Source organism: Talpa europaea, assembly GCF_964194135.1.
Source record: "Talpa europaea genome assembly, chromosome: 9".
In the NCBI taxonomy this organism is placed as follows: domain Eukaryota; kingdom Metazoa; phylum Chordata; class Mammalia; order Eulipotyphla; family Talpidae; genus Talpa; species Talpa europaea.
This window is the reverse complement of record NC_140076.1, coordinates 60,219,940-60,237,945: the sequence shown is the minus strand read 5'-3', so window position 1 is coordinate 60,237,945 and position 18,006 is coordinate 60,219,940. Positions and strand designations below refer to the sequence as shown.

The 18,006-nt window shown below is 40.3% G+C and overlaps 1 protein-coding gene across 1 annotated transcript in view; it reads left to right on the top strand.

Moving 5' to 3' along the window:
• NFIA (nuclear factor I A) overlaps window positions 1-18,006 on the top strand; it is a gene marked incomplete at both ends in the record, with an annotated part of 324,239 nt that overhangs the window by 246,261 nt on the left and 59,972 nt on the right. Inside the window, 2 exon segments of the mRNA XM_084243810.1 lie at window positions 5,036-5,153; window positions 11,949-12,076. Coding sequence (XP_084099936.1) covers window positions 5,036-5,153; window positions 11,949-12,076 — 246 coding nt within the window.

Here is an 18,006-nt window from a genome sequence, read left to right as displayed (position 1 = left end):
CACTCGCTTTACTCCCTACCTCCAAACTTATACACACGCTTTGTCATTTGACCGGAAACCCCTCTTATCTCATCTTTGCTTTTTTAAATCCTAACCATCCTGAAGGCTTAGTTTAAGTGCCAACTCTTCCTGAAATCAAACCTTTTTTTCTGACTCACAAGCCAGTATAATCTATCACTCCTTTGAACTTTCCTAGCACATTCTTAGCATTTCTTCTATGAGTTTTAACACATCCAGCACTGCATTAGATATTCAGGTATTATCTCATCATTCCACTTTATAAACTTGGTCAGGACAAAGACACTCTATACCTTTATATCATCAAGTTGAAGGTAATATTGTATGCAAGAGCCAGGTGCTATGGTAGAAAAAGCATAGATTTCAAGACCAAACACCTTTTTATTTTAATCCTGGATCCCCCTCTTCCTTGCCTTTCTATAATGCAGGGCAAATTGTTTAACCTCATTCCATAGTATAGTGCTCGTGTAGAAATGTACTTTCATAAAATCACTCTGTAATAAAGTTAGATATACTACCATGCTTATCAAAACATGGTTTCATAGGTACTCAGAAAAGCACAGTTACAGCCCACCTTTTTAGTTCTCAGTTACCTGTCAAAGGCTCTTTCTGTTCTCCAGTTTGGAGGCCCTGAGAATACCCAAGCCAGTGCATGCACCCTGATGACCCCCCTCCCCCACTCTCAGATGTGAGGCTTCTCTTGGGCTGTCACATGTATCACTGCATCAAGTCCATTCCAATAAGCTGATCATCCATATGATATATGCACACATGCTGTGCTGGGGAATGTTTCCTTACAAGACTCTTGGAGAAGCCAGAGCTTAGGTCTGTGCATTATCAGAATTTTTAACCCAGCTTGTGACACCCATTTTCATTTCAAAAATGCCATGATTTAAAATTCAAGACACACATAGCCAGTTCACCAAAGCTCTAAAGTTACTCATCAGAAGTCTAATAGACACTTTGGAAAGTGAGATACAATACTGTCAGTTCACCTGATTACATTTACTAGGTGATGATGCCAGTGTACTGAGTCACTCAATGGGAAATAAATACATGGGCAAGATATTTCTGGGAATTAATTATTTTTAAAATCTCTCCGAGAGTTGGGCACACCATCTTGATACATATATTTTCCTTCCTTCACCTGGTCTGGATCTGTTGATATTTTTAAAAGATAATCAAGATAAAAAAATCATTTTCCAGGAGAGTTCCTTTTTCTCCACATCCTCGCCAACTGCTGGTGGGAGTGTAAACTGGTCCAACCACTATGGAGAGCTGTGTGGAGATTTTTTGACCTACTAAACATAGAGCTTCCATATGATCCAGCAATTCTGCTCCTGAGTATTTACCCAAAGGACACAGAAACATTAATTCCAAAGGGCACCTGCACCCCTATGTTTATTGCAGCACTATTTACAATAGCTAAGCTTTGGAAACAACCCAAATGCCCAAAAATAGATGACTGGATCAAGAAGATGTGGTACAGGGCCTCCCCGGTGGCGCAGCGGTTGAGCGCTGGGTTGCGAAGCTGCCCGCAGGCTCTGCAGTGCCGGTTCGATCCCCGGCTGCTGCCCGGCCACCAGAGGAGGGTCCCACATGGCGCACAGACCTCTCCTGCCGCCGCTGCTCCCCTCAGCAGTGTACTTCGGTCCTTCTGCCTGCTCTGCTCCCCGCTCTGGCTCTGGTGAATTCTCTCACCCTCCCGCGCTTCTGACTGTACCCAGTGCTTGTATGTAGAAATAAAATAAATAAATCTTAAAAAAAAAATAAAAATAGGAAATTATTATAAAAAAAAAAGAAGAAGATGTGGTACATGTACGCCTTGGAATATTACTCAGCATTCAAAAAAGATAAACACATGCAATTTGCAGCAACATGGATGGAGCTGGAAGGGATCATGCTCAGTGAAATAAGCCAGAAAGAAAAAGAAAAATACCGGATGGTCTCACTCATAGCAGGAATCTAGAAAACTTAAATAAGGGACCAGGAAAAAGAATAACTGTAAGAAAGAAAAAAATAAAAATCAACAAACAACTATGAGCCAGAGACACACTATGGGGGTGGGGGTGGGGAAAGGAGGCATTGTGGTCAAAATAAGGGGGTTGCAATTGTATGGGGAATATAAAAAGAAAAAAAAAAAAGAAAAAAAATTAATTCTCCAGGGTGTAATTTTTTGAAGTGTCAGATATTAGTGCATCTACTTGCTTATCACTAGGTAAAGGGTCCAGACTTTCCCTCTCAGGCCAGTGAGGTCCATCTCACTCCCATTATGCTCCATCTTCTTTCCAAGAGTGAGGGAATGTGGCTCATGCAGTCTCTCCCATGCTCAAAAATGAAGCCACTGCCCTATCTGGTTGGTTGAGGCTGCAACTCCACCTTGAAATTTGTAAAGAAAATCTAAATCCAGACCCCTGATGCTGGTCAACCCTATCTTCCTTCTTTAGTTAATGAGACATGTGAATCTCTGAGCTCCAGGAACAAACAATAAGCCGTATGCCAGGTTGCTAGGCTGGATGATGGGGTCCATGAATGACTAATCTCTTTCCTCCTCCATAGCCTAGTTCTAAGATAAAATATTATGGAATAAAATAAATTTGATATTAAAAAATTAGAGAATGACTAGCACAATTATTCATAAGAGCTCTGTTTACACTTATTGTCGAGACTACCCATTTGTTTTTGAACTAAAGACCCTTCCTCCATTAGGGCCTGTCATTCAGAGATGTATTTGAATTTCAGCAAGTATATGTGAGTTTAAGAATTTTCCATTTCTTAGCAGTGACTATTTTATACAGTGGCAGGTATGATTAGAGTTTAACCATTGCCATTAATCAAATAACTGTTTATTCTTAGAAATTGCTGTATCCCTCTCATACCTTTTCTTGATTGCATCATTTTATTAAGGCACCACAATTCACCCAGTTTCCCAGCAACACTCCTGGGAAACACCCCACACTCCTTGTTTTCCATTATTTTACCATACTCAAGAGGTTAACTCATTTTCTTGATTCTAACTCCTAGATAAGTTATGTCAGTCACCTCCTTTCCTGTCCTTGAGTTTAGACCACATCCCCATCTTATCCTAGTTAAATAATTCCACTGACCTTTATGGTTTTGCTGATTATATTCTTAAGCCTGCCATTCTTCGGTACCTGCCCTCACCACAGAGGAATGCTTCTAGCTTATACATGCAAATGACAGTGGTAGTGTTCTCATGCCTTGTTGAGTCTCTTTTGACCTGCAGTCAACTCCATTTTACCAGTGCTTCCCTATTGCTTCCTGTTGTCAGGGATTATAGAAGATGCTGGCATTACAACCCTAGCAGTCCGCAATTACAATGGAGTGTGGTCAGTGCTGTGATACTTATAAACTTGGGAATCTGCTCAATTCAAATTCATGTTTCTTAAAGAAACCTACCAGAACCTTTATGACCTAATCTTAACCTTCCCCTCTTTCCCATGTATATTTTCTTATACCACATAGTCAGAAATCCAGTATACATTTTATATTCTCTTATTCTTATAAATGCTGTCCCCTCTACATGGAAAGCCTCTGGGCCTCTCAGTTGGATAGTTCCTTTTAACATTCTTCCCAATCATCACATTTTCTGAGACCCTTTCACTCCCTTGGACTCCTTATCCCCCAGCTGGGTTAGATACCCACTTCTATACAGCCCTAACAATTTAGGGATTACTCTACCAAAGGACTTATCAGACTATATTGATTTAGCCCGTCAGCCTTTTCCTCTAGAGCTGTTTCAGAGCAGGAACCAAGTCTTTCATCTCAGTGCCTTCCTTATCCAGCACAGTGCTTGGCAATAGCAGACTCAGTAATCATTTGTTGAAAGAATGAAAGTCCCTTGTTCATGATAATTCCTAATTATCCTGTCTTCTTATGGATATTAGCACCTATTTAGTTTATTTATATATCCAGTTATATGGGTTTAACTCTCAAACCAATACCTAAATATGATAATATATACATCTATTGCTCCTACTTTTGCATAACTCTCAAAAAGAGATTTGTATCCATATAGTCACACCACTAATTTTTAATTGTTTTAGATTGTTAGATGTTATTAATCCATTTGAAAGTGTTCATTAAACTATTACTATGAACAAGGTTTCAGGACATAAAATATACAGGGACTCACGATTCGCAGAAGGATCAGCTCTGAAAATCACATGAAATCAAAATTATTCTTTATACCCTCTTAACTCAGAGGTCAACAGATTTTTTGATATAAATGTTTCTGCTTTGTGAACCACGTGGTCTCTTGCAGCTACTAGTCTTTGTTGTTGCAGGTGTGGATGCTGCAACAGTATTTAAATGAGTTATGTTGCTGTCGCAGTGTGGATGCAGAGACAGTACTTATAGAGTTATGTAAGGGTGAGACTATGCTCCAATAAAACTTTATTTATAAAAAGTATTGCTCAGAAATCATAGTTGATGGATCCTGCCTTATCTTAGAAGATGGGAGACAAATCTTTAAGTAAAGGTACCTTCAGCGTGCTAAGGTGATTCAGAATAAGGATAAATCACACACATCTCATCACAAGAAGCTGGGAATGCTTAGCTAAGGATGATGAATTTGCAGTTGAAGATTCCAAAATACAGATGAGTCGAAGGTAGCTATCAGGACCAGACAAAACTGAATAAACCCAGGGAGTGTTTTGATTGGTCATTCAAGAAAAGTTTAAGGCCAAAACATGTCCTATTTTAAGACCAAATCAGAGGTATATTTTGTTAAAACCATCCAGGAATGTTTCAGCCTTGGTGACAACTTACTAGTAAAAGAGAATCGGTACATTAAAAATATATATATATCTTCCTGGTACAGACTGTTTTTATTGTCAAAATTCTTTTTGAGGTCCAAGTTCATATTGATTATTTTGAAAAAGCTTACCATATAAATTCAAAAAAAGATGTGTGAAATGCCACACTGACATAGGCTCTCATTCATCTTTTATTCACAGCAATTAACTGATGTTTCTTTTTATTATTATTATTCTAGCACCAATAGCGGCAGGAACTGGCCCCAATTTTTCTCTGTCAGATTTGGAAAGTTCTTCATACTACAGCATGAGTCCGGGAGCGATGAGGAGGTCTCTACCCAGCACGTCCTCTACCAGGTAATTTGATTGGTGGCTCTTAAAGAGGTTATGCTTCCTAGTTACATGCCTTGATTTCAACTTGGAGCCTGCTGGGCACTTAGCAATGTGCTTAGCATAGTAGAAGACACTGGAGAAGTAGGTCAGCCCCGACAGAATTTCAGTCTCGTCCAGAGAGAGAAAGCAATGCACGTGCAGCAGAACTGTACCAGACTTTAGGAAGCAGGGAGCTAAATTGTGTGGCATCTGCTAAAAATAGTTGAAGACTTCATCCGAAAACACTGACTTGTGCTCACTGTAAATGTTGGTAAAGACTGGCAAAATGGAATGGAAAGGAAGTGGCATTCTGGGTGGTGTAGAGACATGAGCAAAGGCATGGAGGGAGGAGAGACAATTACATATTCTCTGGAAATTAACTTGACTGGCGAAAAGGGCATGCTTTTTGACTTGTTTAGCAGAAAGTTGACACTGGTGACCCTCACCCCAGTCCCCATGCCCACACCAGATATTCCAGCTCAGTCCCAGTTCTTTCCTACTGAGCCCCTAAGGATCTCAAACTTCAGTCTATTGGCGTTACCCTAAGAAATGAGATCTATTTGATAGCCTGGTAAGAGGTTAGACATGTGTATGCAAAATCTGACGCCGGGCTGGAGTCAGATCATTACACCCCCACTACACCAGGAGACCTTTCAAAAAGTAAAGCTGGAAGAGCACAAGCAGATAACAATTCCGGGGTTCTTGATCCCCTCGAGGACACAGAGCCAAAATCAAAATGAAGCATTTTGCAAGATCCTGTTGTCTCTAGATAACCTGCACCAGAGGGAGAGGGATTAGGCATTAAACCCACAGTATTCTTTTACAAATTGGCTTTAGCACTGGACTGTGACATCAAAGAAAAGAATGGTGCAGAACGATCTTTAATGTCTGTGTACTTTGCAGAAAAATATCTGACAAAGGTATATTCCTCCTAAAGCAAGTAAAAACATTTTATGATTTCAAATGATGGCCACATTATCAGAATCTACCTTGGTAGAGACTCATTTTTACCTTAAGTTTAAATATTTTAGCAATCATCACTGAAAAAACAAAATCAGCTTAGTCTTTACTAATACCTTGAAAACAGTGAAATACTTATTTCCTCAATATCCTGCCATCAACTTTCATGTTGTTTCCATGTTCCCCTTACTTAGTTCACTGTAGTATTGGCTCCTCAGAAAAAAAAAAAAATCTCAAAATCCAAAGTCCATTTATAATAAAAGAATGAGATTGTGAACACATTCTGGTGTTAACACATTTTTAGATTTTGATTGTTTGCTGATGGAAGAGGCATTATATGTAACTGCACTCAGTCAATATGAAAAAGCTTTGCAAATAGTTTTGGACAGTGATTAATTTAAAAGTTGATGGGCTGTTTGTTTTTCATATGTGTGCAGTGCTTGTACCATAAACACGTCCCCAATAGTGCTCCTCACCACCCCCATCCTTTCACACACTTCTCCAGCTGTTTTGTTGCCTTTTGTTGTGACTCTTTGAGTGGAAACCTGGTTATTAATGTCATGTAAGTGGCCAATGTCTTTCTTGTAGCCTGCAAATAACAAACCCTGATAAAGAGCTAATTATAAACAGCATCAGTAGTTAATAACTCAGTAATATGTTTGTTTTACTCTCATTAGTCTCTGCTAGGATGGTATTTTTTTAAATCATACTTTAAATATATAGACTCAGCAGAATTATCTATGTACAGTTTAGAAAATATGCCCAGAAGAATACCTCATATTTACATATAGAAAAGTTCATCAATCAATCAACACTTGAAACTTGCTCATGTGATGCCAATATTAATTGGTCACTGACTATGTAACAGGCACTGTACTAGGTGCTTTACATACCTATTATGACTTAATATTCACGATAGTTTTTTTTTAAAGATCTATTTATTTTTATACAAGAGCTGGGGTACAGGCAAGAGGCGCCAGAGGGTGAGAGGATTCACCAAACACAGAGCAAGGAGCAAAACAGGCAAAGTACCGAAATACACTGCTGAGGGGAACAGCGGGCGCGACAGGAGAGGTCTGCCACGCCATGTGGGAACCGAACCCGTGCTACAGAGGCTGCGCACAGCTTCACAGCACTGCACTCATCCCCCTGTGCTACCAAGGAGGCCCTCACAACAATTATTTAGCATATTCAATGTTGTCATTTTCTAGTGAATCAACCCAGAACTCTGAGAAGTCAAGTAACTTGCCCAAAATCTCAGACCTAGCAACTGGTAGTATCTACATTCAAACTCAGGTCTGTTGGACCTTAAAAAATATGCTGTTTTCACACAGAATCTACTTTGGAATGGGGCTGACTCTTTCAGTAAGGAACAATAGCTGAAAGATAGGTTATTCCCCAAAAGGGAACTCAAATATATTTATTTTTCCTGCACACTCAGCATTTACCGTTGTGAGTTGTTTTTACCATTACTGAAGTAGGTACTTGTCTTGCCAACCCATCTGAGCTGTGAATTCCTTAAATGACAGTGTTGAACTCTTCAGCAACAAACATTATTGTCATAGGTGCTGTAGATATTTAAGTAATAGGAGCTTTGCAATCGAGTGATGGAGATAGAAACTTTTTAGTTCATGGTCAGTGAACAAAGAGGTATATTTCAGTTTTGTGGGTATAAGGCAAGGCTTCTGAACTTTGCACATAGTAGGAATTAAGCAAATATCTAGGATGAAGGTAGTAGCTTTACCTTGATTTCTGGGTAGAATTGCTAGGAACACTAGAATAAATTCCACACATAAGAGTTGGTGCATCATTCCTTAGAAAAACATTTTTCTTCTTTTGTAGAAGTCTTAATGGTACTGTCTTTTTTTTTTTCTTAAATGTTACTAGGAGAATAGAATCAGTGTGTTAGGATATCAAAAATAAGAAGCCAATCAGAGCCTGATTTGTTTCTAAATTTTAAAAAGAATAAATAAAAGACATTAACAGGCATTAATAAATAAACATCTCCAAAATCATAGAAGGGGTAGTATAAAATTGGAATAAAATATAGTTTTTTATGCCAGTGAACTTCATTCATCAAGGTAAACAAACTGTTGAGTTTGTGAAACCAGTGAACTTTGTCCTGGACACCCTCCACCTGTACATCCTGGCATTTCTAACTTTCTTCACTCCTGCATCTTTTTCTCTCCTGAACATACCCTCCAAACATTTATCCTGTGAAAATCCTTCCTTTCAAATTAAGGTGCCAGCTAATAAATACAGACACTTGCCTTTAGGATTTTTAAGTACATAGGGTATTTGCATTTGATCAGAGGACATACCAAGGACATTAAGAGCCTTAGAAAGATATTAATAATGCGAGAATGATGAGCAATGGACTTGCCCTTTTGGATCAGACATCATTGAACCATGACATCTAGGTAAATCCTTGTCACAGGTATGCCTGTCGTTGTTTGCAAATCGGTAGTCCAGTTCAGCAATTTGGGGACATTTGTTATTAGCCAGACACTGTGGTAGCTCTAGAGATTGAAAAGCAAAAAAAAAGATAGTTCTTTCCCCTTCCCCCACAGATCTCACTGTCCCCTCAGGACATACAGGTCTTGAGTTGTATTTGCCAGAAACCATAAGGGGGATACTTTTTTTCCAACTTGTATACGTCCAGTTTCCAAATTAGTCTTTCAATTCTAAAATATAGCAGCTAATATTAAATATACAAAGAGGACAGAAATCAAATGGAAAGACAGGAGATACTGTTATATCAAGAATCTGAACCAGGAATCATGCCTTATATTTAGCCTTAAGTTTCCTGGCTGCCAAGGCAAGAAGGGGAAGCACTTGGCTATATAATCTGCACATTCTAAAAAAAAGGATTGTAAATTCATTCAGAGACCACTTTTTTTCTGGTTTTATATATTGAAAGGATTTTTAAGTGTATATCCTTTTATAAAGGACTTTGACTAAATTTTATATAAAATTTAGAAAAATTCTTCAGTTGGCTATTTTTCATCTAAAATCAAAGAATGCCAAGCAGAGAACATTAAACTATTAAAGGCATTTCCTTTCGATATTAAGTGAACATGATACTGTTATGTTGCCTTCTTGTGGCCTGGCTTTAATGAGAACAGAATTTATAGGCTCAAAGGTGTCAACTTTAGAATTAAAATTTCTTGCCTGAATTGGAGCCTCCACATTTTAAAATTCAGATCCTGCAGTAGCCTTAGCTGTCTCCCTGGCTCTAGGTTCCAATCTCTTCTTTTCCCTTCGCTTTTCTAAATTCATCATCTGCACATCTGTCAGGATGACCTTTCTAGAACATGATATGATATCACTCCCTGTTAGCCTTTTCCGGGGAATCTCGTTGCCTGGCGGACAGTCCAGACTTGCAAGATCTTGGCCACCCCCGTCTTTCACTAGGTCCCTCAGTCAACTTCAACCACACCAAACATCTGGCCATTCTCTGCATGTGTCACTGTGGACTCATGATGTTGCTGCTCACCTCCCTCCTGGGAGTGATGTTTAAAATGCCCAGTAACCTGTGTGACATCAATATGGCAATTAGAACAGAAGCCTCTCTGCTGTAGGGCTCGGCCAAGTCCTATAACGCCCCTCATGTGCCAGACGTTAACCCTTTAGTTTTTGGATTATGAGGGTGTCCTGGAGCAAAGATAGGGTGGCAAGATGGGGGGAAGCTTGTGGGACTTGAGACAGTGACACTATGCCAATTGATAAAGACATGTTATTTATTTATTTGTTTGTTTGTTTGTTTATTTGTTTATTTGTTTATTTATACAAGCACTGGGTACAGTCAAGCGCAAAGGGCGAGAGAATTCACCAGAATCAGAGTGGAGAGCAGAGCAGGCAGACTGACGAAGTACACTGCTGAGGGGAGCAGTGGGCGGCAGGAGAGGTCTGTGCACCTTGTGGGACCCTCACCCAGTGGCTGGGATCGAACCGGCGCTGCAGAGGCTGCGTGCAGCTTCGAAACCCAGCGCTCAACCGCTGCGCCATCGGGGAGGCCCCGACATGTTTTTATTTTACCTTATTTTATTTTACTTTATTTTATTTTATTTTATATATTTTTACATCATTTTTCATTTTTGCACAATGTATGCATTTTCATCTTGGTTATATTCCCCATACAATTCCCACCCCCCTTATTTTGACCCTAATCCCTCCTCCCTCCCCATAGTGTGTCTCTGGTTTATAGTTGCTTGTTGATTTTGATTTTTTCTTTATTATAATTAATCTTTTTCCTGGTCCCTTATTTAAGTTTTCTAGATTCCTGCTATGAGTGAGACCATCTTTTTCTTTCTGGTTTATTTCCCTGAGCATGATGCCTTCCAACTCCATCCATGTTGCTGCAAATTGCAAAAGTTTATCTTTTTGATTGCTGAGTAATATTCCATGGTGTATATGTACCACATCTTCTTGATCCAGTCATCTATTTTTGGGCATTTGGGTTGCTTCCAAAGCTTAGCTATTGTAAATAGTGCTGCAATAAACATAGGGGTGCAGGTGCCCTTTTTGAATTAAGTGTTTAATCTACAGTGGGTCCTGAGTGGTGCATCCACTGACCAACAGCCTACCTTTGCCCCTTCCTCCTCTCCCCTCCCCCGCTTCTTTTTTTCCTCCCTTTCACCTTATATCCTTGACACTACTCTTCCAGACAGCTAAGGAACCATCTCTTCTGGGAAGCCTTTTCAGCCTCCAGCATATATGTTGATTCCCTTTTCCAGGTTGTCCTATATGTAGTTCCATCCTAATGCCTACATTTTTCTTCTGTACAATTTTTTTTTCCTCTGTCTCTAGCCACTAGACTGTGAAACCCATAGAGACTGGCACCATGTCTGATTCATTTCTGTATCCCAGCATTTAGCATAGTGCCTGAAAGTGTTTGATGAATGAATACATATTAAAAATACTGTATACCAACACTCCTGAGGAAGAGACTTTCCAACCAGCACTCTCACGATCTCATCATTATGGTAGTAAGATAGTGACATAACCTATTAAGACACTGCCTTTTCACTTGTGAAGCCTCAAAATGAGAGAATAACTCAGTCCTTCAACTGAGGGAAATGGGGTACAGTCTGGAAATTTCCCAACCATACCACTACACCCCCCCCAAAAAGCCCTACCTCAATGGGACAAAAGTTCATATTGGTAACCTCTTTGTGGAAGGGTAGTCATTGAATCACTGTTTTTTCCATGTCACTATTTTCACAGGAAAGTGCATTTGCTCCTCTGATGTATCTCTCCTTTGTTCAGTTTTATCTCTAGCATCTAGATCACTACCTGTACTGTTGTAACTGTGCAGTAAATATTTTTTGAATGAACAATCCAAATGGAAGATGAGAAAACATGACAAAACAAAGCAATCTAAGCTTTTCGTGAAGGGTCCCATACGCTGGTTTTTATCCTTCCGGGGTGCCAGGAGGATGCAGTTGGTATTTAGGGGCATTGTGGATGTCTGTGCCTGGCTACTCCCTGAGGAGACACAGAATAAGGGCTTACCATGACTTGCAGGTGGAGACAGAAGCCGAAGCCAGCCACCAGTTCCTCAAAGGAAAAAGGAACAGGATGTGGCAGCAGCAGCAACGTGAGTGACAATAAAAATCAGACACTTGGAACAGCACAGACCCCAGACTTTGTTTTACATCCAGTGACTCACTCAACTGAATGGGAGCCTAAAATGAGCCCTAGAACTACACTGAGTTACTCAATTGCTTCCTCCCTTGGCTTTCTTTCAACCAGAGATGCAACGTCCAAGAGAAAGGTGGTTTGGATTGCCTTTAAACATGTACGCGTTTGTTATTTCAGCTCCACAAAGCGCCTCAAGTCTGTGGAGGATGAAATGGACAGTCCTGGTGAAGAGCCATTTTACACAGGCCAAGGGCGCTCCCCGGGCAGTGGCAGCCAGTCGAGCGGCTGGCATGAAGTGGAGCCAGGTAAGCGGGGCGGGTGAGTGGGCACTGGCTACCGTTGGTCCACTTGCTTGGGACCAGGCCCGGCCTAAGAGCGAAGAATGGGTACTTAACGCAGTTGATTTTTTTCAATGTGAATGTTTATCTGATTCTGACTGCAGAGAACAGCCATCCCACTGACATGAAAGACTGTAAGGATGGTGTCTGATTTTACACTCTCACAGGTTTTTACCTACACTGCAATCCAGCATTCTCTTTGCCTTTGCTTTTGTTTTTGTACTCACTGTTTTTTTAGGATCACTTTTTATTTTTTATTTTTATTATTTTTTTCCAGAGATTGATTTATTTATGCATATAAGAGCTGGGGTACAGGCCAGAGATGGGGGGGTGAGATGATTCACCAGAGACAGAGTGGGGAGCAGAATAGGCAAATCTTTTTTTTTTTTTTTAAAGATTGATTTATTTATTTATACAAGCACTGGGTACAGTCAGAAGCGCGGGAGGGTGAGATAATTCACCAGAGCCAGAGCGAAGTGCAGAACAGGCAGATTGACGAAATACATTGCTGGGGGGAGCAGCGGGCGGCAGGAGAGGGCTGCGCGCCATGTGGGACCCTTGCCTGGCAGCCGGGGATCAAAGCGGCACTGCAGAAGCTGCGGGCAGCTTCGCAACCCAGTGCTCAACCTCTTTGCACCACCGGGGAGGCCCAGAACAGGCAAATCTACTGAAATATGCGGCTGAGGAGTAGCAGGCAAGGCAGGAGAGGGCTGCTGTGCCATGTGGGTTAGCTCCCTGGCCGGGAATTGAACTCATGCTGCAGTGGCTGCAGTAGCTTCATAATGCTGTGTCTTAACCCATTGCGCCACCAGGGAGGCCCTGGATCGCTTTTTAAAAACTTATCTTTTAATCATAAAAAAAAAAATCGATCAACTTTTTCAACTAGGTTTATAGCCTTAGAAAGGAGAATGGCCACCTGTATCACTGTCTATACTTGGATTTTCATAAGGATACTTTAAATATTTTTTCCTATTACTGGATATCATGATTGCTTTTCTGTTTAAATGGAACAGCTCTCTTTACCTCCGTCTTTAGTAAACTAAACAGTTGATGCTTGCTGGTCCAACCTCGTGGGGCAGGCTAGTTTTGGCTCCTGAATCTTGAAACCTTTCTCATGTCTAAGCTTCATGTGTACAAGGGGAGTCTTCTCCAGGACTTTCCTCAATATGCAAAGTCAGATGGACATAGAGGACAGAGTAGGAACTGTGGAATCAACCAGATAGACTGTAGTCTTGGCCCTGACTCCTGCTGGCTGTGTGATCTGTGGCAAATTACAAATCTCTCTGAGCCCAAGTGTCCCGGATTTTAGTAGTCTGCCAATAATTCAGCTTTTTCAGTGCTCTTGAGAAGTAAATGATGTAGCATACATAACCGTCTAAGAATTATACCCAGCACAGAGTAAGTATGGAAAAAATTTTTCTACCTAACCAATGCCTGAGGTTAATTCCCTACAAGAAGAGACAAGCACCAAGAAAATCTCTGAAATAGCCTCTTCCTTCATCTTCAAATCTTAACTCCATTCTCTTCTCTTAATTTATCAAAACACTAACTGCAGGGGGTGTGACCCTTAAGGAATAGCCTGAGGGAGGTTGAGGGGGGGATGGGATGAAGGGACTTTTCTGTATCCTGATTACAGGAATCTCTACATGTGTGATTAACTCTCTCTTGCTACCTCCAGGCAGTTTTTCTGTATGGTAATTAAATTCAAAGCAAAACAAAATCTCAGACCTTATCTTGCTCCCAGGGCTAAAATGGAAAGTCTTCACTTTGCTAACTAATCTTCCTCTCACTGAATTCATTCATTTGTTCATTCACTCATCAACCATCTTCATTGGGAACGCCTCTGATGAGACAACTATACCTGGTTCTGGGAACTCAAGAATGAATGAGAAGGCTCTAGCACCTACTTTCAAAGAGTTTATAATTGGGAACGGGAAACAGACATATCAGAAGATCATTTTGAGTGATTTTGGAAGTGGAAGCGTGGGAATATTAGCCTCTAGTGCCACCTATTTCTGATTATTACCAACATAGCACTCAAGGTGTGGTGGGGTCTTCTATAAAGGTCACACATCAGTTTCACTCCACACTTAAATTCCTGCCAGTTTGCCTAAAGTGGATAAGAAATAAACCCAGGCTTAAATGAAAGTGCTGACTACGCATTGCTGTTAACTGCATCATCAGCACGACCTCAGGATAGTGCCAATGAAAACTTTATGTGCTATTAAAAAATTAAAAGAGGCAAAAACTTCTTTGAACCCTTTAAAAGCTTATACTGTAGAGTCTGAGCCAGTTTACCTGCTTCAGTGAAAGTGAGAATCAAAAGATACAGGTTTGGTATATTTATGCTTGAGTATTATACCGGTACCTTTTTGCATATATTGAAGCTGCCTCATTGTGTTGATGTCCATGGGGCTTCTCCATCATGTATCTGTTCCATGGGTCCTTGACTAAATTTCTTTTGTGTATATTTGGGGACATTAGGTTGGGGTTGAATTTAGAATGCTTTGATCTAATGATTTTTATTCAGAGTAATTCCTATTCTTATCTGCACCTTATGATTCAAATGAACTTAAGTTTTAACATCTGAATACTTACATCCTTTGCAGTCTTTAAATTGCTAAAGTTTAATGACGGAATACTTTTTGGAGATATCTATCTATATATATTCCAAATATATCTATTTTAATTATATATACATGTATATAATTTCATAGAGAAAGCCCCACAAGTATATTTCTGACCAATTCTCCATTCTCTATCCCGATTTCATTAAAGAAAAATGCAGTTTCATGGTATGTGTACATGGGGGTGGGTAAATTTACTTTTGGCCATATTTGACATAGAAAGTCATAATTGAAAGAGGGCCTGAGGGGACATTAAAACTCAACTGAAGGATGTTGTACATGTTCGTGGTGACTTTGGTGTCATTAACTCACACCAGCCATTTAAAATGGATAATTTATGCTGCCAGATGGCCCTTTTTGGGGATTTTCCATCTAGCCCAATCCCCTTTTTGGCACAGAGAACACCTTATGTTGTTCCCACACTGATCCAGGCCTGCATTGCTTTTCCCCAGGGGTACAGTTCATTGAGTGGGAGGCTTTTAGTAGTTCACTCATGTAAATTACCTTCAGAACATGTTGGAAGTTCGGGGTATCTGAATGCACCAGCAGCATGTCGGTTGCCTACATTTGGGACAGTTCTCTCTAACAAGTCCTAAAAGATACTTTTGTTTATGCCTCAGGAAGCAAGGCCTGTGCTAACTCCTCACTGCGAGAGCTTTACATCTGTCTACCTGCCCTCAAATGCTTTTTCAGGACTCCCCAGCCAAAAGAGGGCTGAAGGTTGCCAGAGGAGACAAATTTCTTTGAGCAACAGGAAGGCTTTGGAAAGTAAAACAAACCAGACATGCAGTAAATTACATGGGCTCTTTCAAATGTCTTTTGTAGTATCCTGTTCCCCATTAGTTTATCTCAGCACTTTTAGTGCACAGCTCTTATTATCTGGGAAGAAGGGCATAGGAGATTAAAGATGATGTTAGTTTAAAAACATCAGACAACCTCAAGCTGACTTTTGCTTCTCTTACAATGCTGCATTTGTTCCTCCACTTAGTTTCGTTTCCCAGTTATCTCAAAACTGGGTTAGATTTGAAGCTTTGAAGCTAATCATGCACTGATGAAATGAGTCCTATGAAATTCTATCAAGCAAAAATGTACATACCATCAACTCATGTTTATCTGTACAAATGAAAAATTGCACAGCAACTGATAATGCAGGAAAAAAGAATGTGGGGGGGGGTGGGAGGACCAACTGGCAGGAGCCTACATTGGGTCAAATACTGTGAGTGGTGTTTCATATATATGAAAAAAGTACAGCAACGATTGTTTGAGTACCTACTGTGTACCTATTTTTTAAAATTACTTTTCTCTAAAATATGCAAGATAGCATGTCCCTGCCTTTGTACAGATGGAAACTGAGAATTTTAAAAAGTTAAGGGACTTGCCCAGGGCCACATAGATAGTAAGTCTGTAGATTAAAATTTCAACCTAAATCTGATTTCAGGATATGAGTTTTCATATACCCACTGGCCTCTTTCATCATAAATATTATGCTTGTATTTTAAGATCTGATATCCTGGGCATGTATTGAAATTAAAAAATCATAATAAAAAAATAATCAGAACGGACCTGAAAAATCTCTCATGTACCTTATCCTAACCCCTTATTACACAACCTAATTCAGGGAAGGGATGTGGCTACTAAGTTTACATGGGATACAAAATAGAAGGAAACTGTTAATAATAACTGTTGTTAATAAAGTGTGAAATATCTATCAGTTTGGTTCATAAAACCAAATAATCCTCAACATTCAGATCTTTGTTCCAATAAGATAACTGTTCTCATCCATCATCCTATAATCTATAGTTCTGCTTTCCTTTCTTCATACCACTACCTGCTGTTATTGCCTGCCTTCTAAAATATACACTCCATGAGCAGTGGCTGTCTTTTCCTCTGCTATGCCCTCATTATCTGCAACATTGCCGAGCACATACTGAATACTCAGTAAAGAAATACTGATAGATTGGATAAATGAATGAAGCCTGTAAAGCAGAGAATTAGCAACACTTCGAATAAACCAGAGAGCAGAATTTGCCACCAGCAATCCCCTCAGAATGATGCTTGCTATATTCTCAATCTATAGTCTATTATTCAGTCAAATCCAGTTTTTAATAAGAAGTAAACAAAACAGGCACCTCCCTGGTGGTGCAGTGGATTGAGCGCAGCGCTGTGAAGCTATCCGCACCCTCTGCAGCCCGGGTTAGATTCCTGGCCAGCCAGGGAGATATCCACATGGCGTGGCAGACCTCTCCTGTCTCGCCTGCTACTCCCTTCAGCAGTGTTTTCTGTCCATCTGCCTGTTTTGCTCCCTGCTCTGTCCCTCCTGTGCCTCTGGCCTGTACCCCAGTTCTTGTATAAATAAATAAATAAATCTTTTTTTAAAAAAGGAAGTAAACAAAATGATTGCTATGGTCCACCCACAGGTCCCATTGACTAGTAAGTGCCATAGCAAACTTTATTATCTCTTGCTCCTTTACGTGACTCAAACCTTTAAGAAAAGGTAATTATTGGGCCTCCCCGGTGGCGCAGCGGTTGAGCACTGGGTTGCGAAGCTGTCCACGGTCTCTGTGGTGCTGGTTCGATCCCCAGCTGCTCCCTGGCCACCGGAGGAGGGTCCCACATGGCGCGCAGACCTCTCCTGCCGCCCGCTGCTCCCCTCAGCAGTGTACTTCGGTCCTTCTGCCTGCTCTGCTCCCCACTCTGGCTCTGGTGAATTCTCTCACCCTCCCCGCGCTTCTGACTGTACCCAGTGCATGTATAAACAAAAAACAAACAAATAAATAAATAAAACATGCCTCTATTAAAAAAAAAAAAGAAAAGCTAATTATTGTTTTTTAAGGTAATTTAAAAAATAATTTATTATAACAAGCTCTATAATAAGAATCCTCATAGTGAATCTTTTCTAAATCATTTTATGTAACTTATGTGATTTATGTCTGAAAATTTTCAGGTTCCCGTTTCAAATTTTCTCTTATATAAATGTAATGAGCACCCAGATGAGGTATTATGAGGTCTGTAGTATATGAGATCTAATCTTGCTACTCAAAGTGTAGTCAGGGGACCAGCTACCTGGCATCCCCTGTGAGCTTATTAGGAATGCATAGTCTCAGGCCCCACCCCAAACCACTGAATTTTAACAAGCTCTCCAGGTGATGGGTATATATGTTAGGGATTACAAAGCGTTGATATAGCACCCCTTTGACTATTACTTTATATGGGCTTTTACCATCCAATTCTTGCATGGAGGTGACCTTTCACCACTATGTTCCTCAGTGT